Source organism: Kogia breviceps, chromosome 12 (genome assembly GCF_026419965.1).
Source record: "Kogia breviceps isolate mKogBre1 chromosome 12, mKogBre1 haplotype 1, whole genome shotgun sequence".
Classification (NCBI taxonomy): domain Eukaryota; kingdom Metazoa; phylum Chordata; class Mammalia; order Artiodactyla; family Physeteridae; genus Kogia; species Kogia breviceps.
Window position 1 is genome coordinate 89,077,347 of NC_081321.1, and position 23,842 is coordinate 89,101,188.

The window sequence follows — 23,842 nt, forward strand, 5'->3', positions numbered from 1 at the left end:
ATCATTATTGCCAGGCCCTCTGTGGTAGCCAGACTCCCAGATGGCCCCCAATGATCCCTGTCTCTTGCTCCTCAGCCCTTTGTGTTGATTCTCCCACACTGAAGGCTTGGACTGTGATCAATAGAATGTGAGTGAAGTGATGGTGTGTGACTACTGAGACGAGATCATTAAAGACATTGTGGCTTCTGCCTTGCTCTCTCTGGGATCACCGGCTTTGCGGGAAGTGAGGATGTCACTGCGACAGCCAAGTGGCCCGATGGGGAGGTCCATGCAGTGAAAAACCGAGGCCTCCGCCAACAGTCATGTGATTGAGATACTCCAGCCCTGACCTACACCTTGACTGTAATCTCATGAGAGACCACGACAGAACCAAACAGCCAAGTCACGCCCAAACTCCTGCACTGTAGAATCTGTGGGACAATAAATGTTTGTTGTCTTAAGCTGTTAAGCTTTGGGGTGATTGTTATGCAGCGACAGTTTACTAATATACTCTTCGACACAGATCACTGACTACAAGCTGTTTTAATTTTGCTGTAACGGGAGAAACTACCAGAGCCTGGGCTCAACCTAAGGTTTCTCAGAGCGTATGGTGCTGGAGCCGGGCACCACGGAAGAAATGGGGTAAGAACTAGGTACACCTGGGCCTTGCGGAGTGGCGAGTAGTTTTGCCTGTAGCATCCCTTTCAGCGTTAACGTTCTCCTGGCACAACTGGAAAGAAGTGGCACAGCAACAAGCAGAAGAGCCGCGTTCCCCACGCCCTGCTGCAGTCTGGGCGCCTGCGCAGTGTGCTCCTCGGGCTCCCAGGGGGCGCTGTCGCACGCCGAGTCATCGATCGCGAGTTCCCGAGCGGCCTGGCTCCACGCAGGCCACCAGCAGCCTGCTCGCGGGGTGGGCTCCAGGGGGCGCTTTCAAGAGAGTGGGGTGGGGCGCTCATGTTCCAGAGACCCGCCTGGCGGGGCCTTCACGCCGTTACAACTCAGCATCCCCATAGCTCCGGCAGTCGCCGCTCCGCGGCGGGAGCTGACCGGCCGCGCCGTCGTCACCGTCGCCGCCTCGGGGTCCCGGCCCCTGGGCCCTCCTGCGGCCGCCATGAAGCTGCGGGTCCGGCTTCAGAAGCGGACCTGGCCGCTGGAGATGCCCCAAGCGGAGCCGACGCTGGGGCAGCTGCGCGCGCACCTGAGGCAGGCCCTGCTGCCCACCAGAGGGTACAGGTAAGCGAGAGGCGGGGGCGCGCGCGGCGGGTCGGGGAGGAGCGCCGGGTGGCGCGGGCACGCCCCGGGCTGTCACGTGAGGCCGGGCGGCGAGCTGGGCGTCGCGGGGGCCGCGGTCCTGGACTGTGACGTAAAGGCCGGGCGGCGAGCGGGCGCTGGGGCTGCAGCGTGCGGGGTCCCGGTTCCCAGAGGTCATGGCCCGGCGTCTCCGGGGCTCCGATCCCCTCCAGGGTGAGCCTTCGCTTCCGTGTTTGCAGTAGACGAACCTAGGGATAGGCTAGGACGCAAAATTCTCACGTCCTTTGAGATGTAAGGTTGGAAATTATGGGTTTGGCTTGGGTTAAAACTTTCCAGGCTCTCAGGGGTTTAAGTTCACCATCTCCAGCTGTTGGAGTATTTCAGTGAAAAAGTTCGGAAAGTACTAGAAGGAGTTAGAAACCTGCCCTCCATCCGAGGCCACCTGTAACCTGGTACCGCTGCTTTCAGGCTGCAGTCACCATAAGACTCCGTTAAGTGTTTACGTGCCAGGCGCCGCTGTGGGCACTCTGACTTACCAGCTGCAGTTTTACAAAGTGCAGTGTGTCGGTCTGTTTCAAATAATATTTTCCTGGGCAAGATGTTGCTTTTTTTGATTAAAAACTAAGGAAAACGTTGGCCTTACGATGACCCTGGAGAGCTTGCAGTTTGGGGGCAGTGACATTGAGAAGTAATGGATCAAATTCTGTTATTTATGGGGCTGCAGATGAGGCTGCTTTGTTTCCAAAAGGGTATCCTGGGGACAGTAATCTGGGAGTAGAGGGACAAACGTAAGGGTGGTCCTCTTCAAATACTGAGCTACCGAATTTGGAATTTGAGTGTGCTGAGAAAAAATAAAAAAGATGTTCTTTGGGGCTTTTTAGATGAATTCTTCAAAAGAAAAGCTTTCTGTTAATTAAATGGTTCCTTTCATAAGACTTTTATAAACTTACATTTTATTTCTAGGGAATTCAGTAAAATGAGGCCGTATTATGAACGTCTCACCCTTTCATTTTTCAGGTTAAGACAATACATTCAAAGTAAGCCTTTTCTTCTCCAAATTAAAAACATAAATACAGAAAACGAGGTATTGACATAACTCCTTTTAGGCATTATATTAATTGACATGCCTGTTGTTTTTTTCTTGGTGTTAAACCTAAGTGTTTTGTATGCTGGCATCATTACCCCACCACAAATTGTCAAAATTAACTTTTTTAAAAAAGTATATATATGTATATATATTTTATTATTTTTTAATTAGGTGGGACACTCTGGAAAGGATGTGAAACCCAATATGACGCTTTGTTTACCCAAGAGCCCAAGTTAGTTTCTCTTTCAGGTTTGTTTTTACAATCGAGTCTGGTTAACTGGAAGGAATGTTAAGCTTCAGCTTGTGAAAGTAAATTCATTCTTCTGAAAGTGTGTTCATTTGATAATAAATGGGCAGTTTAAAAATGTGTCCATATGATATTATTACTTTTAAAGTGTTCTTGCTGAGCACGTGGATCTGGGATTGTCATAAAATAATTCTTAAAGGCCTGGAGTTTCTAGGGTGGCACTTCCTGATGAAATTATTATTTTTTTCACAGTTTCAGAAAACAGGATCAATAACGACTCTCCTGGAAAACCATATATTACTTTAGAAATAGCTCTTCCCTTTTTCTAAAGGGGAGGCCGACATTTTGTTAAGCAGACAATTCTTTACCTTTCTTACAAATCGATATTTGAACGAACATTTGAACGATCATTTGAACAATTGATCGATAAAAACATAGTTCGTTTGAGGTGTTTTTCTTTTTTTTGCTAAAAATGGAATGTTTTTCTGGGTAGTTGGCAGATTTTCAACATTTATCAAAACATTTGAAAACAGGCATAGCTACTTATTTTCTAATAAGCAGGAGTAGTTCTTAAAGCTTCAGTAATTTCTCTACCAAAGACACTTTAATTGGTAAGAAAAATTGTATTTATATGTGCAAGAAAAAACAAATGAATTATGGGGGAGCACTTTTGAAAATGTAGCATTTTAAGAACAAACAGAACATGATTTTCAAAGGACTTCATCCTTTGTTAACCTCTCAAAAAGTTAATGAAGTTAGCATTGCCGAGTGTAAATGTCTTATAAAATGTTCTGCAGTGGTTTGTTAATTATTCCTCACCACTATGTAATGAAATGATTGTTCTCTCAAGGTCTGATAATCTGCGATGCAGAAAGGATGGGAGTTCCTTGCTTCAGACTAATTTGAGCTCTTAGCTTGTTTAGCACTGGGTTTTTGGATTTGTGTTGTCTTCCATATAAAAGACATTATAACTGGTGCTCAGTAAGAAGGTTGAACTTCTCAGTAGGAGGGATGAATTTATACTCAGTCATCTACATGCACTCATCTGACTTTTTGTGATTATGAATATTTGTTTAGGACATGGGTCTAGTATTTTGGAACCATAAGCTAACTGTCCTGGAAGGATATTGTTAATTAGCCCCGATTTCAGCCTCATCTTGATCTCTCCATCTAACGTTTATTGGTTGCATCCATTCCACAAATACTTCTATTTGCCAAGTGCTGGAGATACAGTTTTGAACTAGACAGAAAAGGTACCCATCTCATGAAACTTAAATCCTAGTCGTAGGGGTGGGGAAGAGAGCAGATAAGCAAATAAATATGATATTTTCTAATAGCAATGTTGTAATAAAAATAAAACAGAAGAATGAAATAGAGTGATGGAGGCAGGTGGAAGGCATCTCTGAAGAGGTGACATTTGGGTTGAGACCTGGATGATGAGAAAGACTCAAGTCATTTGAAGAACTGGAAGAGCAGATGCAGAGGCCCAAAGGCTGCAGTGAGGTTGATCTGTTTTTCGGAATGAGTCGAATGGAGAACAGCTAGTAAGAGGATGGGTGAGATAGGAGAAGTGAGTCAGATGTTGGGCTTTGGAGGGCATGTTAAGGATTCTATTCCAAGGTCAAATAGAAGCCATTGGAGAATTCTCAGCAGAGGAATGATGTAATATAATTTATATTTTAAAGAGGCTATATTTCATTGAATCTCAGTTGCTGTCAATCCTGAGATGCACATTCTTATGTCACACTAAATGAAAAAATGCTGTCTATTAAGCTGTGATGTCATTGATTGTAAGAAGCATCCTGTTTCAAAGATGACAAAGTATAAAAAAGTGTATATCTTAGAATTGATGAAAACATGGATTAATGGTAGAGAATTACTGATCCTATCCCCCAGGCTAGAATCTATAACCTTAATTTAAGCATTTGGTGATAATAAATAATTTTGGTAGTTTTTCCAAGCTTTGGCTTTCCTCTTATCTTCATTTTGTTTTGTTTTCATTAGTTCTGCTGGGGTCATACCATGTACCTTATATATGTTTCAAATGTATTATTGTGGGTAATGGTAATAGGTAGCTCTTACTATCCTTATCCATCTTTCTTGGCAGTTCTGATACCCGGTTTGCAATTACATTGAACAACAAGGATGCCCTCACTGGAGATGAAGAGACGTTGGCTTCATATGGGATTGTTTCTGGGGACTTGATATGTTTGATTCTTGAAGATGCCATTGCAGCACCTAACTTACCTTCATCCACAGATTCAGAGCATTCCTCACTCCAGAATAATGACCAACCCTCTCTGGCCGCCAGCTCCAGTCAGTCCAGCATACAGGATGAACAACTGCATGATTCATTCCAAGGACAGGCAGCCCAATCTGATGTCTGGAATGATGGAAGTATGGTGGGTATTCAAATCAAGGCAAGAAATAGACTAGTTGATAAATCATGCGAATAGCTCAATTGAATTCTGTACCAGTCGGGATAATTATCAACAGTAGACTGCAGATTATAATCTAATAGAAAATTTATTTTTATTTTAATTATTTTTATTGAAGTATAGTTGGTTTACAATATTATATTGGTTTCACGTGTACAATGTAGTGATTCAATATTTTAATAGATTGTACTCCATTTAAAGTTACTACAAAATAATGGCTATACTTCCCTGTGCTCTACAATATATCCTTGTTGCTTATTTATTTTATACACAGTAGTTCGTATCTCTTAATTCCATATCCATATCTTGCCCCTTCCACTAGTTTGTTGACTATATCTGTGAGTCTGTTTCTGTTTTGTTATATGCATTCATTTGTTCTATTTTTTTAGATTCTACCTATAAGTGATAACAGAGTATTTGTGTTTCTCTCTGACTTATTTCACTAAACATCTTGCCTTCTAGGTCCATCTATGTTGTTGCAAATGGCAGAATTTAATTCTTTTTTATGGCTGAGTAATATTCCTGTGGGTGTGTATTTTAAGTTTTTAAAATTAAAAAAATTGTCACCTCAGACTCTAGATGCTGATGTAAATTTGAAAATATGTGCACTGATGTTTTCTTCACAAACCAGCTCCTCCTCTGTCAATGGCAGTATTGTTTTCCTGAGCTTAAAACTGTGGAATGATTTTTGACTCCTTCTATCCAGTCCCTTAACAAGCCCTGCCTGTTTTACCTTTCCATTCCAGGCTTCCAGTGTGTGTTCTTCAGTCTGCTTTCTGGGTTCATCTTCTTGCACATTTAAAAAAAAAAAAATTTATTTTATTTATTTATTTTTGGCTGCATTGGGTCTCCGTTAATGCGTGCAGGTTTTCTCTAGTTGTGGCGAGCGGGGGCTACTCTTCGTTGCGGTGCACGTGCTTCTCATTGTGGTGGCTTCTCTTGCTGCGAGCATGGGCTCTAGGCACACGGGCTCAGTAGTTGTGGCTTGCAGGGTCTAGAGCGCAGACTCAATAGTTGTGGCACATGGGCTTAATTGCTCCACGGCATGAGGGATCTTCCGGGACCAGGGCTCGAACCCGTGTCCCCTGCATTGGCAGGAGGATTCTTAACCACTGCGCGACCAGGGAAGCCCCTTCCTGCACATTTTTGATTATGTTGTTCCCCTGCTTTTAGGTAACTCTGTGTCATAAGTACACCTGGGCTCATAATTTTTGAACTAAAAAAGTCCAAATATCTCTAGTTCAACCCTCTCGTCGCAGAGGAGGAAAATGTCTGTCCTCCTGTACCTAGTTTTTAAGGCTTTCTGAGCAGTTGCCTCACAACCTTTGGGGGCTAGTTTCTGTTCCTCCCTCCTGTAAACGGTCATCTGCAGTCAGACTGGACCCCTTCTCCTCCTCTTCCTCCTCATTGTCTGTCTCGCAGCCAGCACCTGCGCATGCGCGCGCCTCCACACGCTCGCATCTGCACACACTCACACCTGCGCACGCACACACACACACACGCACACACGCACACATAGACTAGCGACTGCTTCGCTCTCTGCTCTTGCTGCTCACCCGGCTTGGAACCCCCTTCCTGTCCTCTCTCTTCTATCTGCATCTCTACCCACCTTCCAAGGCCCTGCCAACAGCAGCGCAGTAGTTTTCTTCAGTTTCTTTGTACTGATCATCTTTATTGCCTTGTAAACACCTCGTTATTTATTATTCTGCCTTTTGATTTCTTGTATGGCACAAATGATCACTTTATTACTTAATATTTTAATACCAGTACATATGCCATCTTGTTAATTGCTTTGTGTGTGTACATTCATCATGTCAACTTAATTTTATTTTTTTGCAGGCTTTAATTATAAGTATTCGTTATGCCTATCATGTCATCAAGTATAGACAGATATTAAAAAATACTTTTTAACTGATTGGTAAATTATAAAAATCATCTATGTCTAGATTTTTAGTAATAGAATCCAGAGAGATTAAGTAAGTTACAAAAGCTTTTATAAAGCTCAAAGTATTTTTATGAATTTTCTTTTCAGAAATTATTATGTATCTCTGAGATTCTGTCTCATAGAAGTAATCTAGAGAATGAGTAAGAATATTTAGTCAGATATTTAAATTACATTTCTGAATCTTTTTTGATGATAGGCTTATTCAGAGATTCTGGTAGAAGGATCCATTCCCTTTAGTTTTCATAGTGTATATGATAGTTACTTTACTAGTTTCCTTTGGGAAAATTTTGAGACATTAATATTGCCTCATGTTAGTCATTTCAATTCTAAAAGCATGCTGTTTTGTATTCTACGACTTGTATAGGGTGACGGTAAAATCTTAGTGGGGACATAGATGATTTTTATAATTTACCAATCAGCTACAAAGTATCAGACCTTAATATTAGGGTCTTGTTCCATACTTGTTCCACTCATTTGTGAATGACATATGACAAATGATCTGTTTAGAGAGGTGGTGCTGAACGTTTTTTCTCATCTCCACATGCATGAAGAATATGATAAGTACTTATATTATATCAGGATGGCTCAGAGAACGTCAGCGGTTCTCATGGAGTGAGAGTACAGTTTGATAAGCTCACCAGGGGATTCTGATATCTTCCTCCCATGTCATTATCAGTCTAGGGTAACCTTTAAAAATATTTTTCCCACATATATTCTCTCCCATACGACTGTCAGTAAGTAGTAAATGGCCAAAAGTTAGGTATAAGAAGCAAAGAGCATATATACAGGCATACCTCATTTTATTGCACTTAGTTTTAATGTGCTTTGCAGACACTGTGTTTTTTACAAACTGAAGGTTTGCGGTAACCCGGCGTTGAGCAAGTCTATTGGTGCCATATTTCCAATAGCATTTGCTCACTTCTGTCTCTGTGTCGCATTTTGGTAATTCTCACAATAGTTCAAAATTTTTTGTTATTATTATATTTGTTATGATCTGTGATCAGTGCTCTTTGATGTTACTATTGCAAAATGGTTACGACTCACTGAAGGCTCATGTGATCGTTAGCATTTTTTAGCAAAAAAGTATTTTTAAATTAAGGTATGTACATTGTTTAGACATAATGCTACTGCATACTTAATAATTACGGTATAGTGTAAACATAACTTTTATATGCATTGGGAAACCAAAAAAGTTGTGTGACCTGCTTTATTGTGATATATTCACTTTCTTGCAGTGGTCTGGAACCCAACCCAACCCAGTACCTCTAGGTATGCCTGTAATTCATAATTTAGTTAGGTGTTAAGTGGTTTTAATAAGTAGTTTCTCCTTTCTCAAAAACACGATGGAGCCTCGTTTTTAGGTAATATGGATTGTCATCAACCTCTGGGTTTTAACACATGAATTTGGATCTTTTCCATAAGCCATCAGGGCTCAGGTCCTCAGGGATTTTGAAAGAAACAACCTCTTGTTCCCTTACATTCTTCCACCATTTCACTCATATTATGTAATTTTAATTTCCTCCGTTCCTTTTCTAATGGAAGTACGAACTTAAAAGAAACGTGCTTTGCATTAAGAGTTGAGCACATACCTAGGAAATAGTCTTTCTGAGCAAAATTAATAAAGGTAACTCAGTCTTACTGAAGTAGTGTATTGTATCTAAAAGCCCTGAACTGTGAGTCTGGAGATCTTTGTTTATTTCAAATTTTTATTAGCTGGTAACCTTGATTATGTTATTTAATCTGAATCAAAATTACAGTACATATAAGAAGGTGACATCATCTGTCTTACCTATTTTACAGAATTTTTGTGTGGTGTAAATTAGAAAACAATGAAATCAAAAACATGAAATTGTAAGAATTGTAAGATATTATCCTTCAGCATTTGTTCAACAAGCATTTACTGAGTACCTACTGTGTGCCAGGTACTGTACGGGTGTTACAAAAATGGGTGACATGTAGTCTGTTCCTTTCTAAGCTTGTGTTCATGGTAGGATATAGACATGTAATCAGAAAATTGCAATACAGTGTGATAAAGTGCAATAATCAAGGCCTTTGCAAGGCAGAGGTAGTCTATAACCTGAAGAAGTGGGGAATACCAGAGGAAGGGACTGTGGAATGTGAACTTGATCCAGAGTCAGGGATCAGGTGATGAAGAGCCCTGAATGCTAAGGAGTTTAGGAGTTTGGACTTTATTTTGTAAGCGTGCATTTCTCAGCATGGCCTCTATGAAAAACTTGTCTTGTGTGATTATAAGTGTTATGGGGATGCTGAGTGTTAAGGAAGGATAGTGTTTCTTGGTTAAATGTTGTGTACACTTTCTGTTATTATTGGGCTTCTCAGAGCTTTATAACGCCAAAATGTATTTTGTGAATATGGAGGGTGAGGTTAGGTGGCTATGACATGTAGCATTTCCATACTTATTTGATTGTAGACCTTTTTTTTCCTAAGAACACTTAGGGTCACATTCCAACGCACAATTTAGGGCAATGCTGCTGTCTGCATAGGGGAAGTACTGGCAAGTTTAAGCTGGGACATGGGACATAATTGGATTCTCAGTTGTCAAAAAACTCTAGCAGCAGTGGGTGGAATGTATTGGAAGACAAGAAAGAGGAGTGAAGGGGAGGCTGTTGCTGGAGGTTAGAAGATAAATGAGTCTGAAGTACCATTGGAGTAGGAAGGGGCAGATTTTGGAGATATTTAGGAGATAGAGTCAGTGGACCTTTGAGAGCTAATCATATTGGGGGTGGTGCTTAATAAGGTCGAGGGGGAAGTCTAGGATGATTTCCAGGTTTTTGGCATATCAGCCAGAATTAATGGAGATACGGAATTCAGGATGGAGGAGCAGATTGCAGGCTGATTTGTTTAGGAGGGCTTGCTGAAAATGTGTACCATTTCTGAACGCAGTAATGTGCTTTGGCTCTGAGCACTAATCTCAGTTCACTTTGAATACAAAATTTACTGTGAAAAAATGAAAGTCTATTTAAAGAATTCATTGTTTTTGTTATCCTTTTCAGTCAGGGCCTAGTCAAAATTTTGAAGCTGAGTCAATTCCAGATGTCGTGGATGCGGAAGAGGGCACAGGTTTCTATCCCTCAGAACCAATGCTCTGCAGCGAATCGGTGGAAGGGCAAGTGCCACATTCATTAGAGACCCTGTATCAGTCAGCTGAGTGTTCTAACCCCAGCGATGCCCTGATAGTATCCATACATCTTCTCATGTTGGAGTCGGGTTACATACCTCAGGTAAGACTACAGAGAGCAAAAGTTTCCCATTAGAAGAGGGGTGGTGTTCTAGGTTTCTTTATTAAATGTGTTTGGGTACTAATGTAAAGTGTCGAACACAGGGATGAGCGTACAGTAGGTAGTCAGTAAATGTCCCCTTCCCTCTTTTCCTTCTTATTTTTCTCCTTTATTTCCTTGTCAGGTTTTAGTTAGTATTATAGAATTGATGGCAACTATGGTTGAATTGAAAAAAACCCAAAAGTTTATATGTGACCGTATGTAGGTAAAATGTGGTCAGTGCGTGTGGATTGGGCATATGACTAGATAGATGGCTCACCAGGTTATTTTTTAATGTTAGTGGTTCTGTGAATTGACACTAACTTAGTAAGATTCAGTTAGGAAGAGGGACGTTGTTCTTATGCTGTAGTTGCTTACCTTCATTCATTCATTCCTTATCCGTCTGATAAATGTCTGCCAGTGTCAGGTGCAGTGCCTTATCTCTGCTTTCAGGTTGCTTACAGTCCAAGAGTAGGAGAGAGAGACAAGTATACAGACCGTTATACTGTATTGGCTAAATTGTAGGAGAAACGCATACATATATAGGATACCAGAGATTCACAGAGGAGAACATTTAGAAGTTTTTCAAACTTTAATGTGCTTAAGAATACCTAGGGATCTTATTAAATGCAGATTCTGATTTAATAAATCTAGGGTGGAGCCTGAGATATTATGTGAGCATACTCTACATGATAGCATGCTGCTGGTCTGTGGGCCGTGTTATGAGTAACAAGTATATAGACTAATTCAGTGATCATTGAACACGTGCACCATGTCATGCCAGGATTTAGAATATAAAGATACTGGGACAGTCCTTATCCTCAACGAGTCTGTAAGTGGGGGAGAGAAACAAAAAGGAAATTATAATGTATTATAATACAATTAATAACATAATAGAAGTATGTAACAATAGAAGTATGACCAGAATGTTAGAGGGTGAGAGAGTGGGAATGACAAAAAGGATTTGTTTTGAAAAAGGCTTCACAAAGGAAGTAGTGTTTGAACTGGGATCTTGCATAGGGATACGGCTTTGCTAGGCAGAGAAGTGAGACTTTGAAGTGAGAAATCAGTCTCTATCTCTGATGTTATTTTATCTATTTGAACAAAAAGTTTTGATGGCAGATAATATATTGTAACTTTTTTACTATCAAAGTTTTAAATATTAATAGAAATATTAATGATTTGATACATTTTATTAAAGGGACTGTATGGAATGCTTATTTGCAGACAAGTTAGGGGCCTCTTGGGTTTTTAATCTTTTTGAGAGTAATATGGTTCTTCATTGTTTGTTCCCCTTTCATTTCACTCCCCAGGGGACTGAAGCCAAAGCTGTGTGCCTGCCGGAGAACTGGAGGTCGGGGGGCGTGTACAGGCTGCAGTACACTCATCCTCTCTGCGAGGGTGGCTCTGCTGCTCTCACCTGTGTGCCTTTGGGAAACCTCATCGTCATAAATGGTAATTGGATGGCATAGTCATGCTCGTTAGTTTGTGAATCTTTACATGTTTCTCTCCAAAAATTTTATAGGCACTTCAGCGATGGGCTATCATGATGCAGTTAGGAGTCTTTCTCAACTTTGTTTAATCCCGAGCCCACTGATAACATGGGTCTGAAAGGTTGTAGAATACAGGGCTGATGTTTATGCTAGCAGCCTTCACGCTAGAGGCAGCTATACTCTTTTGCTGTCTTAAGTGTGTAATTTTTTTGCTCCAGGGGGAGTTGTGATACTAGGAGTAAAATGAGTCTATTACATGTGAACTCTTTAAAGAATACTTTTTCTTTATGCCTGTGGATGGCTTTTTAATTTTTGTTTTACTAACCAAGGTCTTGAACTGAGAGATTGTGAAAGGTGAGGTTGAGCTGGGGTCATTTTTTATCTAGTTTGGCATCTCTGAATGCATAGAAGTACTGCTAAGGGTTCTGAGGCCTCAGTATGTGTGTGTTTTATCCCCCTACTACCCACCCTCAAGTAAGTCACTCTGAATAGAGTTTTTCTAGTTCTCCTCTTTCATACTAAGAAATTTCACTGGATAGCAATACATTCTATTTTTGTATTTCATTTTAGCTTAGATGCCATCCAGAGATCTATACCAGCTATCAGGGGTCTATGGAATAGTCTCATAATCACACATCCTGGAGATCCATTTGAGTGACTAGACTCTTTAGTTTTTGTTCTGGTTTGATTTTTGAGGTTTACCCTTTTAGCTAAGTAAGAGAGTATGGTAGGATTGGAATGACTGCATTTTTATTTTTCATTACAGCTCATCTTCTGTACAGCAGAGACAGTTGCCTTGATATGTCTTAGCTCAGTGGTTTTCAACATGTTCTGCAGCTGCTAGTTTCTGCTGAGATGGGAGCAAGGAGGTGGCTTGGTAGAGCCATTGTCGCTACTTGAACCTTGAGCAGCAACATGCTTGCCTGTTTCGTTTAGTGAGGTGTCCCTTGTAAGATTTTGTTGGGAAAAGCTTTTTCTGCTAAAATCTATTTGAAAGCCACTGACTTAACACTGTGATCTTTGAAATAAAAGATAGTTTTAGGTTCCCTTTATGTAATTTCTTCTATTTCTTTTTAATCACTAGATTCTTTGAAATGTTATTTAAAAGTCTCAAATTTTCAGCTTTAACAGCTTTAGTGGTATTTCACATTTGTAGGACATGACTGATGACACTAGGACCTAGCAATGTCTCTTCAACAGTTCATCATCACAGTTAGCAAATGTAACTTTGGCTGGGCATTCTTTTTTTTTTTTTTGCGGTACGCGGGCCTCTCACTGTTGTGGCCTCTCCTGTTGCAGAGCACAGGCTCTGGACGCGCAGGCTCAGTGGCCATGGCTCACGGGCCCAGCCGCTTTGCGGCACGTGGGATCTTCCCGGACCGGGGCACGAACCCATGTCCCCGGCATCGGCAGGCGGATTCTCAACCACTGCGCCACCAGGGAAGCCCTGGCTGGGCATTCTTATACAGAGAGGGCCAAAAGTATCTAATCATACTGCTGCATCACATCATAACTTGCAAGGTTGCAGCTATCAAATAGTAAATGTGAGGTTGTAATTTTTGCCTCAATTTCTTATAAATCACTTTAATGACACGTGTATATTAACCTTTATTGACTAGTCTTAAGATACTTAACACAGAGAATAGCTGCTAAATGTCTTAGTTTCTGATGCTTTGTTCCTTTAGTAATTCTTGGCAAATCATCTACTTGTGGACTTAAGTGGCAGACAGCCATTCCAGAACCATTCCAGGCCTGGTTCTTTGAAAAGGAGCAGTGTGTCCTTAAATCTTTGCTTCACCCGAGACATCCTGCTCAGTGCACATGTGCACGAGCACATCACTGGCTCTTTCATGGAATGAGATGAAGTGTGCCTTCGCATACAGGATTAAAAATGAACCCTCTGGCGATGTCAAGAATATTGATCCTCTGAGTTTAGAGAGAGATGATACTGTGAAAACTAGCAGGATTCTTTTAATAAACAAGAGAAGACTCACTGCCAAGGGTTAAATAAAAAATAAATGGAGTTTTCATGACCTCATTAGAAATAATGATTGTATTGTGTTTAACTGTCTCCTGTTAACCTTGTTGCATATCTTTCGATTATTAATGAGCTGCTGTTGGTAATACTTAGTGGGTTTCATATAAAGGTGCTGACTGTAGTTTTTAAAAGTGGTGTTTTAGAGTGATTTTACTTAATGGAATGCAGGTTTGCACTTTGCTGTGAGGGAAGGAAATAAGCAAAGGGCAGTTTGTTTGTATAATGTTTTTCCTATATATGGGGGCAAGGGAATGCAAGTGCATACTAAAAAGTGAAGGCAGTTGATGAAATGGCAAAACTTTTTCATCATCTTTCTTTTGCTTATTTACAGCTACACTAAAAATCAACAATGAGATTAGAAGTGTGAAGAGACTGCAGCTGCTGCCAGAATCTTTTATTTGCAAAGAGGAATCAGGTAATATAACCATGATTGAACTTCTGGGATGAAGCTTTGAAAGGTTCACTTTAAAAAAACAGAAAGGTAATGTTCAAAAGACTTACCAATTTCTGGATGAGATTAAAGCAAATTTAAGACAATGTTGCAGAGTTTCAGTTACTTTCCTGTTTCTCTTAGGGTCTTGGATACTGAATTATATTTATACATCACGTACCATTGATGCTTCATAATTTCTTTCCTTTTGTTTTTTTTAAAATAAATTTATTTTATTTTTGGCTGCATTGGGTCTTCGTTGCTGTGCAGGGGCTTTCTCTAGTTGTGGTGAGCGGGGGCTACTCTTCATTGTGGTGCACAGGCTTCTCATTGCAGAGCACGGGCCTAGGCGCGCAGGCTCAGTAGTTGTGATGCACGGGCTTAGTTGCTCCATGACATGTGGGATCTTCCCGGACCAGGGCTCGAACCCAGGTCCTCTGCATTGGCAGGCAGATTCTTAACCATTGTGCCACCAGGGAAGTCCTGATGCTTCATAATTTCTGAATTACTCTTTGTGGATTTTTCTAGCATTGTATTTAACCAGTATGGAGAGGATCTGTGTTTTGTGGAAACCGTACAATGCAACTTCATTATCGAAGATTATTGAAGGAAAAACTGCACTCAAAATGTTTGCTTAAACTTATATAAATTTGGTTGCTATTTGATACAGATTGGAACTTTACCAAAAGTTTGCATTCTAGGCATGGTTTTGCTTATGTGCTATAAAATTAATAGATGCAAAGAAGAGGAGTTTTCTTTTTTCTTTCAGTTAAACCCAAAGTGTGAGAGGCAGGTAAGTAGTTGAAGAAGAGATGAGGTGGAAGGGGAATTAACATCTTTTAGTACTTGTCCTTTGCTGGACATGGGCCTTTACAGATGTATTTTTCATTTTATCCTCATAGTAAATTTAGGCGGGTTTTAAAATCCACGTGGGGAATGGTGTGGTACAGCAGGGAGATGGGACTTAAAGCAGTGTCTTTTAAGGGAAGCTACCTAGATCTAGATCTTTGCTTTGAAGGTCTTGAGACTTATTCTTGTTAGTTCCCAGGGGAGATCAGGCCCTGAGAGACTAACTTATATAAACTAAAGCTGATAAGAAAAGGAGACATCAGAATACGTATTTATAATGGTCTCTGAACATTTAATGTCATACTAGGCCAGTGTTTCTCAACGATTTTTTCATTATCAATCCCCTAAGGAGAGTTTGTACACATTTTTCCCCTCAAATCATTCTCCCTCATGAAATTTTAATTTCATGTATACTTATTTGTATACTGTGGCCCTTTGGAGGGTCACAGACCAATGTAATAGCTGGGATTTTTGCCTGGTTGGAGGCAATATTGTTTCTGTTGAGAACGCATGAACTAGACTGATACATCTGTAAAGATGGTCTTACCATTAAGACCAGACAAACTTGAAATTCCTTGGCTATAACACTTTATATTCATCTCTGTACTATGGAGGACCTTGCTGTGTGGAGTAGAAATACTCTACATTCTACAGCAGTAGAGGTTGTTATGCCCATTTTCTAGATCAGGAAACAGGTCTAGAGGAGGTTAAATTACTTCAAGGTCACAGAGCTAATAAATGGTAGAATTTAGGATTGGAATAGATTTAAATCCTGAGACCTGTTTTTTAAGAACAATTTTTATAGGAATATAGCTCGGGTGATCTGATTTCTGTTAAATAAGGAAAAAGGAAATGAAAAAGGAGGAAGAAAGTTGATACTGTTAGGTTACAAGTTTTCGGATTATATTAATTGAATATTTTCAATATGTAATTTTTATGTTGGGTAGGAATATGCCGCTCATTTGACAAGTCATTTTAATCAGTTTTTACTGTGGCTTATAGTACCTAGGTACTGTTATTTATCCTTTTATTTATAAGTTCCTAATTACTTTTATAGTAAGGAAAAATTTATTTAAAGATGATTCAGCTTTCAGAGTTACACATTGTATTACTTCCTCTTCAACCAGAGACTTTGGTCCATTTCTGTTTGTGTAGAATTGTGAAAACTAACTTACCACTTTGATTTGGTTTGGCAGAAGTAGAGAACACCATTTCAAGTTTTTCCACTTGATTGTGTGTTTTGATTTTTCATTTAAAAAATATTCTAGGGGAGAATGTAGCCAAGATATACAAAGATCTTCAGAAGCTCTCTCGCCTGTTCAAGGACCAGCTGGTATATCCTCTTCTGGCTTTTACCCGACAAGGTGAGAAGTGATAAATCATCACAGGTTGAATGGCTGGAAAGAATAGTAAGTTCACATATGTTTAAGGGTGACATAAACCTTCCCTCTTTTCTTCCCTCTTTTCTCGTCCTAGTGGAAATTTTGCTCTTTTAAGACTAAGCTTAAATGTTAATTCCTTAATTGCCCTTCACATCCTCTTTGTATCTCCACTGCATTTTATATGTATCTTTATTGTAGCCCTTTATCCAGTGTATCATAATAATTTTTGACATGATTTCTCTCCACCTAAGGTTATGAATACCTTGAAAGCAGGGAATATGTCTTTTTCACTTTTATATTCTCATGGCCTAGCACACGGTCAGGCCTATAATAAGTGTTCAATAAATACATATATAAATAACGTATAGCCTGTAAATGTGGTCTGTTTTTTTTTAAAACTATTTATTGGGACTCTGTGCTAGGTACTTTGGATATTTCACATGCATTCTTATTTAATGCTAACAACTTTGAAGTAGATTTTACTCTCATTTTACAGATGGTGAAGCTAATTCAGTGAGGTTTATAATTCACTCAAAATCCTTGTATTAATCAGCTTTCTCTTGTGTTGTAGTAAAAAAATATTTTAAAATCTTAAGTGAACATTTATTTCTCACTTGCATCTATGCTGTGTGGGGCTCAGCTTTAGCCGAGGAGGGGTGAGTAGCTCTCATCCTGGACTTGCTCTTCCTGTGGCACAGGGAAGAGAGGACCAGTGGCCTAACCATGTGCTGGTTTTTAAAGCTTTTGTTCAGAAATGATATGCCACTTGCACTCACATTTCACTGGACATAACAAGTAAAAATGGCCAAACCTGGTGACTGTGGGACAGGGAAGTATAACTATAGGGTAGAAAATGATAGGGTAGAATCATGATCTACCACATTCTTTTGGCTGGTAAATAATTTCAGGTTTATACAGATAGATATGTGGCTTTTATCTGCTATTTGTATGTAGAAAAATAGTATTTTAGGTCTCAAGTTGCATGGTGCCGAGGCTATTATAATCATAATTTTCTTCTTTGGCTGGTGGTGAGGGAAAAGAATAATGTGAATTTTAAAACCCCTTACTGGACTTCGATTATCTTTGCTAGTGGAGAATGGTATCCCATATATTCAAAGGAGCTAATAATCAAAAAATAATTTTCATTTTACTTCGGAATATATTATTCTTTTCCTTTCTTGGTTTTGCTTTTGAATTTGTCTACCTCCCTTCTTTTTCAGCTAGACATCGAATAATAGTAATCTAACACTCGAGTGCCAATTATGTGCCACACATTGTTCTGAGCACTCTGTATGTATTTACACATTTAATTCTCAACTCAGTGAGGTAGGTAATAGTACTAACTCATTTTACAAATGAGAAAATTGAGTTAGAGTTTAAATAACTTGTCCAAAGGCACACAGCTAATAAGTAGCAGCATTGGAAACCAACTGTACAAGCCAATTAATTATCCGTTTTCTATAGTTGAATAGAGAATTTTTTGTTGTACTGAATATCGCTTGAAACAAAGGAGGCCATTGGCTAGTATTTAGAAATTGTCATAGTTATTTATTTGATCTGTATTAAAAAGTAATTTGTTTCTCTACTAAAACATAAAGAGAATAAGGAGCTTGGAGTTAGTATTAGTTATAGAGTTAACCTGGGGACAAAGTTTGTTGCAGATAACTTATGCTTGGATAATTGAGGATATCATCTAATTTATCATCTCTTTAGAAAGTTGGCAACTTTTGGGGCAACTGGATGTTCTTTACTCAGTGATACCTAGTCTCTTTTTCCTTTTAGCACTGAACCTACCAGATGTATTTGGGTTGGTAGTCCTCCCACTGGAGCTGAAACTGCGGATCTTCCGACTTCTGGATGTTCGTTCTGTCCTGTCTTTGTCTGCAGTTTGTCGTGACCTCTATATTGCTTCGAATGACCAACTTCTGTGGAGGTGTTTATATCTGCGGGATTTTCGAGGTGATTTCCATGATAATATGTTAACAAGAAAAGGGTTCTTTGTTACTGAGGTCTTCATTACTCAGCTTGCCAGAAGTTTTAAGTTGTGGGCTTTTTCTTTAAGAGTAAGAAATAATCATAACATAGTCTTATTGTAAAGAGATTCTAAGCGTCATATACCTTTGCCTATGTCCTGCAAACTCTCCCCATTCATTTCTGTGTTCTCTGCAATACAAACAGTCCATTAGATCAAGTAGACTATTTCAGGATAGAAAATTGAAGTAAGACAGGTTTAATGTTGGATGAATGAAACATTTTTAAATCTGTTTTTTTTGTTGTTTTTTCTTTGTAGATGGTACTGTCAGAGGTCGAGACACAGATTGGAAAGAAGTAGGTATTTTTAAATACCAAGGCTAATGTTCATAGCACAGAAATAACTCGTGAATTAATACATTAAGGGCATATTTTCCACTTTTTTATGATATAATACAATGTTTTAATTAAATTTATTGCTAATTTTTAGTAAATGAAAATGTTTTCAACTTCTACCTTAGACTCAGTCCTTAGTGTCTTGTAACTACACAGGAAAAAGAATCTTTAACACAATGTTTGTTTTCACCTTTACTTAATATATTCTTCCTTCTTCCGTTGTTAAAAAAATTGAGTTGTTTTTGTGCTGGAGTAATCTTCAGCTGTTCAGCTAGTTACCATAGTATATTATGAAGAGAATAAGTTATATTGTTTTATTTGCAGATGCCACTGTAAAAAGACATTGATAGGACTCAGAAACTTGGGATGAAGGACTAGAGAATAAAATTCAATGAAAGTCCTCAAATATGTACCAAATACATAGTACTGTTCTTTAGGAATATGTTCCATCCTCTAAAATAGCATTGAGGTCCATTAGGGACGTAAGTTAGGTGAGAAATTGAACATAAGTGCTGGTCCCCCACCCTCTTCCCTGCCAGTACCTTAACTTTTTATATGTTGTGGCATGACATTCTCAACAGATATTTAAATTTTCCACTTTCAAAAAAGGCTGACTTAAAATTGCATGTCAGCTTGAGAGCTCTAGATTGCAGTCTTGAGAGTACATGTCACTCAGTTATCCCTCCTTTGCATGTATTGTTACTCCAAATTGGCACAACTGCTCAGTTGCTGTGTGGTTAAAGAACAGAGCTCATTTGGCATTGTGTTCATAGCTACTACCTTATTCATGCAGATAGAAACTTGTAAAAGTTCTATTCTGTGCACTGTTGTTGTTTTTTTTGCCTGCCTTGATAGTATGGGAAAAGAAAAGTATGTATAGATCTATATGATGAAAGCAAACGAACTTTGGGGAAACATCCAACTCACCACATCTTGTTCTTGTTTTTCTATAGCTGTACAAGAAGAGGCACAAACAAAGAAAAGAAGCTCAGAGAGGGCGGCATGTGATGTTCCTGCCATCGTCACCCCACCCCATTCCATTCTATCCTAACCCTTTGCACCCCAGGCCTTTTCCTCCCAGTTCTCTCCTTCCTCCAGGAATTATTGGTGGTGAATATGATGAAAGACTAACCCTTCCTTATGTTGGGGATCCAATCAATTCACTCATCCCTGGGCCTGGGGAGACACCCAGACAGTTCCCTCCACTCAGACCACGTTTTGACCCAATTGGCCCCCTTCCAGGACCTAACCCCATCTTGCCAGGGCGAGGTGGCCCCAATGACAGATTTCCCTTAAGACCTAGCAGGGGTCGGCCAACTGACAGCCGACTACCATTCATGTGACTGATTTATAATCTCATGCTGGAGCTTGTTTTGGTTTTGGTTTTTCTTAAAACTACAGACGTCATCTTGTTGGGGTGCTATCTCTAGTGTTTTCTGATTGTGGTGGTGAGAAATGCGCTCACAGAAGCCTTTTGGTAGATATATTTAAAGCTCCAGCGGTGTTATAGTCCAAAGGTTACTGCATGACAGGATTGGCCTTGGGAATGGTTGGTTCCTGACATCCCCTCTCTGAATTACCCTCTAGAATGAAGGTTAGACATTGATAACGTTCTACACCAGAATAAAAAAAAATATTAAGTGTGAATTACATGGCAGTGTTGACTTTTATTACTGAAAGATATGTAGTAAATATTCAGGACAGCTTTATAGCATTACTTGGACATTTCAAAATGATCAGAGAACTTACTCAGTGTCATCAGATTGTTGCAGGAGATTATTATTATTTGTTTTGTAGTGGCACTCTTTCTTCACCTGAAATCGTTCACAGCGGCCTGATTTGTGGAATGAATACAAGCAGAGCTAGTTTGGTTGAACTGGACATGGAGTGAGTGCTTTGGACACCTAGCTCAGTCCACCTCTTCCCTCTCTCTGCACTTGTTCCTCAGGCTCTGTGCTGAAACATCTGGGCTCTGAAGCAGCACTGTTGGGCCACCATTGGGTTGTTAGGGATTCTTGTTTCTGGCTTCTTCTGGAGTGGAGTTATAGTTTCTTTTTCCTTGTGTTTTGAGTACTTGGAGCCTAATTTGTAATTTAAGTAGATGACATATTTTAACAGCAAAGTTACACTGCTTTGAGTGCTGCTCAGGTACTTGTTCTGCAAAGAAATCCTCTTATTATTTGAAGAAGATTTTGTTTTTAAGACTTAAAATACACAGAATTCAAGTTTTATTTTTCCTACAACAAGAAAAAGGCTAAACACAAATGTCTTACTTAGCACATAAACAACTACTGGAAACATGCTATAGTGACAGATTAAAATCTGAATCACAACACAGGAGTAAAACACTGTTAGTATCTGCAGAAAATAGGAATATTGCCAATGTCTTCCTGCTTTTTAAAATTGTTTTGCATATAAGGAAATGGCTTGGAATGCTGTGTGCTGCAAGAATGTTTAGAGTCCTACACATGAATTTGTACACATGAATTTTTTTTCTTTGCTATACATATCATATGTGTTGTCCTTTTTTCCATCACAGTGAAGAAAATTCAGTCAATTAATATGATTTTCCAGAGGCCATGTCACCTTTAGTAGCTTAATGTATAGTTAAAGGATTAGGGCTGTTGGCATTCTTTTTTCCTGTGGTATTTTGTATTATCTGAGCTATAGGACAGCTTTTAAAAAAGTGTCCACCAGAAGCCATATGGCTTTAACTGGGTCTGGGTTGAAAGAGTCACCCTGAAACTTCAATGGGTAAAAACATCCTGGTTCTCTAGTACACCTTTCTGTGGCCTTATAATGTTAGGTTGCGCTGTATGTGGGATGTGTGCGTGTAGTGGGGATGGAAGGACATAGTGATGACCAGAAGCACCATATACTATAAAACAGTAGTTTTCAAAATGCATTCATTTTCAAGTGGTCCTTGAGAGTTTCGTGAATGGTGTTGGTGTCCTGCAGATACAGGTGCTACTTTCCGACCTCACTTCGGACTTACTATCCTACGTGACAAGTTTTAGTTTAGGATACCAGTGGTGTGTCACACACCTAAATTTGTGCTCCTCTCAACAGTTTATTCTGAATTCTTTAAACCATCATTGAAGCTTTTCTTCTTGACTAGCTTTATAGTCAGACGCTTGTAAAATCTACATTCTTTTCATTAGACTGAGACCGTTGAGCTTTATGTGTTGCTGGTGTATGATGAGAATGAAGTCATGGTTTGGTCATAGCCTGTTCACTGCGTGACTTTCTGACACCACTTTGATGTATTGTGATAGAAGACAGTGTAGAGCAGGGGTCCCCAACCCCTGGGCCATGGACCAGTACCAGTCTGTGGCCTGTTAGGAACCAGGCTGCACAGCAGGAAGTGAGCAGCGGGTGAGCAAGCGAAGCTTCATCTGTATTTACAGCCGCTCCCCATCGCTCGCGTTACCGCCTGAGCTCCGCCTTGTCAGACCAGCGGCGGCATTCGATTCTCGTAGGAGCGTGAACCCTACCGTGAACACTGCATGCGAGGGACCTAGGTTGCGTGCTCTTTATGAGACTCTAATGCCTGATGATCTGAGGTGGAGCTGAGGGGTGATGCTGGCGCTGGGGAGCGGCTGCAGGTACAGATCATCGTTAGCAGAGAGGTTGGACTGCACAGAGACCATCATAAATCAATTGCTTGCAGGCTCACATCAAAACCCTATCAGTGATTGGCAAGTGAAAACAAGCTCAGGGCCCCCACTGATTCTGCATTATGGTGAGTTGTATAATTACTTCATTATACATTACAATGTAATAATAATAAAGTGCACAATAAATGTAATGGCTTGAATCATCCTGAAACCATCCCCCCTCTCCCCTGCTCCGTGGAAAAATTGTCTTCCATGAAACCGGTCCCTGGCGCTAAAATGGTTGGGGACTGCTGGTGTAGAATGCTGTGTGAGATGCACTCCACATCACTGGCTTGTGTGATTTTCTCCCCCCCCCCCCCCACCAACCCTGGCCATTTATAAATGAGAGCTCAGGTTTGGCATAGCTGGAAATCAAATCATGGGAGGTATCCTCTCTTAACAATGTAAGATTTTGTGACTCCCTATGTACAAACAGTTGAAGTCTGTCCTCTCTCTCTCTTGCTTGCCTCTCTCCAGTTCCTGAGATCACTGTTTAGCTTAATATCTCTGTAATTCCTACACTCACCTCTGCTCCCTATACTTGGGGCCCTGAGCCAAGGCTTGTCTTTCTCCTACCCTGGGCAGCAGCTGCCAAATGACAGAGCCTCAGGGAGGAGCCAGGCAGGTCCCAGTTCTCCACTGTGCTGTGAGTGTGGTTAATACTCCTTTGGATAGCCTCCAGCTGACTGTAGAAGATGTGGAGAAGATCAGATACGGGAAGTACTAGTTAGGTCATGTGACATAAGGTTTCATCTTAACTAACTTAATGGCTCTCTTGGGATTCCCCAGTAGGTTATGGCACTTAAGTTTCTGCCGTCCCATAGCAAAGCAGGTAAAATGTTAATTGAGAGGCAAGGAAATGTTAACTTGCTTCTGCTCTAAACTCAGCAAAAGACCACAGAGCAGATACTTAAAATGTGGAGAGTTTGGAAATTGGAATTAAAGCGGGAGGACCAAGCAGAATAGAAATAATGAAACGCATTTAGGATTTTAAAGAATTCTCTCTTTCTCTCTCTCTCTCTCTCTCTCTCTCACACACACACACACACAATTGTAAGAAGAATGTTTAGTTTTACATTGGTTTTACCTTAAAGAAATAATACACTAAAATTTCAAAAAAAATTTCATCTTTTCCTCTTGGCCTGCCAGTTGAGAGGGTTATAAACACAATCTGAAAGTCTCATCTCTTGGGGCTGCATATTTTGTCTGTGGAAACACAAGGGAGCCTCTGTGCCCTTTATGCATTGTGTTTGGTTAATGGACTGGTTTGACTTGTTTGTCACCCAACCTTGCAATTTGTCTCCAACCAAACCAAAAGTGCCACCTTCTATTAGAGTCTAAATATTAGACTGAAATGGAATTTAATCCATGACTGCTCTGGAGTCGAGGACAGCTTTTGACA

General features: G+C 40.0%; 2 protein-coding genes across 5 annotated transcripts in view; one reads left to right on the forward strand and one right to left on the reverse strand.

Annotated features, from left to right (window-relative positions):
* Positions 1-1,267, reverse strand: part of BPIFC (BPI fold containing family C) — a 56,218-nt gene extending 54,951 nt beyond the window's left edge. The window contains exon 1 of one of the 3 annotated variants that reach the window (XM_067010058.1): positions 639-1,267. The gene's annotated coding sequence lies outside the window, so the exon portion shown is untranslated. The remainder of the gene's footprint in view (positions 1-638) is intronic. The other 2 variants (XM_059080393.2, XM_067010056.1) reach the window with 2 other exon arrangements.
* On the forward strand, positions 790-20,431 carry FBXO7 (F-box protein 7). Of its 2 annotated transcripts, none has more exons than XM_059081742.2 (9): positions 790-1,212; positions 4,672-4,966; positions 9,962-10,189; positions 11,539-11,680; positions 14,088-14,171; positions 16,304-16,399; positions 18,200-18,376; positions 18,708-18,745; positions 19,738-20,431. In XM_059081742.2, exons 1-9 carry the CDS (start codon positions 1,091-1,093, stop codon positions 20,125-20,127), a joined length of 1,572 nt encoding a protein of 523 aa, XP_058937725.1. In that variant the 5' UTR covers positions 790-1,090; the 3' UTR covers positions 20,128-20,431. The 2 variants fall into 2 exon arrangements, with proteins under 2 accessions (XP_058937725.1, XP_058937726.1); XM_059081743.2 differs by lacking the exon at positions 790-1,212 and adding an exon at positions 1,280-1,443 and having other exon boundaries at positions 4,824-4,966.
* The last annotated feature ends 3,411 nt before the right edge of the window (positions 20,432-23,842 follow it).

Excerpts from the sequence above, each read along its gene's own strand:
- FBXO7 (XM_059081742.2), top strand. The coding sequence starts at position 1,091 with ATGAAGCTGCGGGTCCGGCTTCAGAAGCGGACCTGGCCGCTGGAGATG. Across the intron at positions 11,681-14,087 it reads AAACCTCATCGTCATAAATG|CTACACTAAAAATCAACAAT; the intron begins GTAATTGGATGG and ends GCTTATTTACAG. Across the intron at positions 14,172-16,303 it reads TATTTGCAAAGAGGAATCAG|GGGAGAATGTAGCCAAGATA; the intron begins GTAATATAACCA and ends AAAATATTCTAG.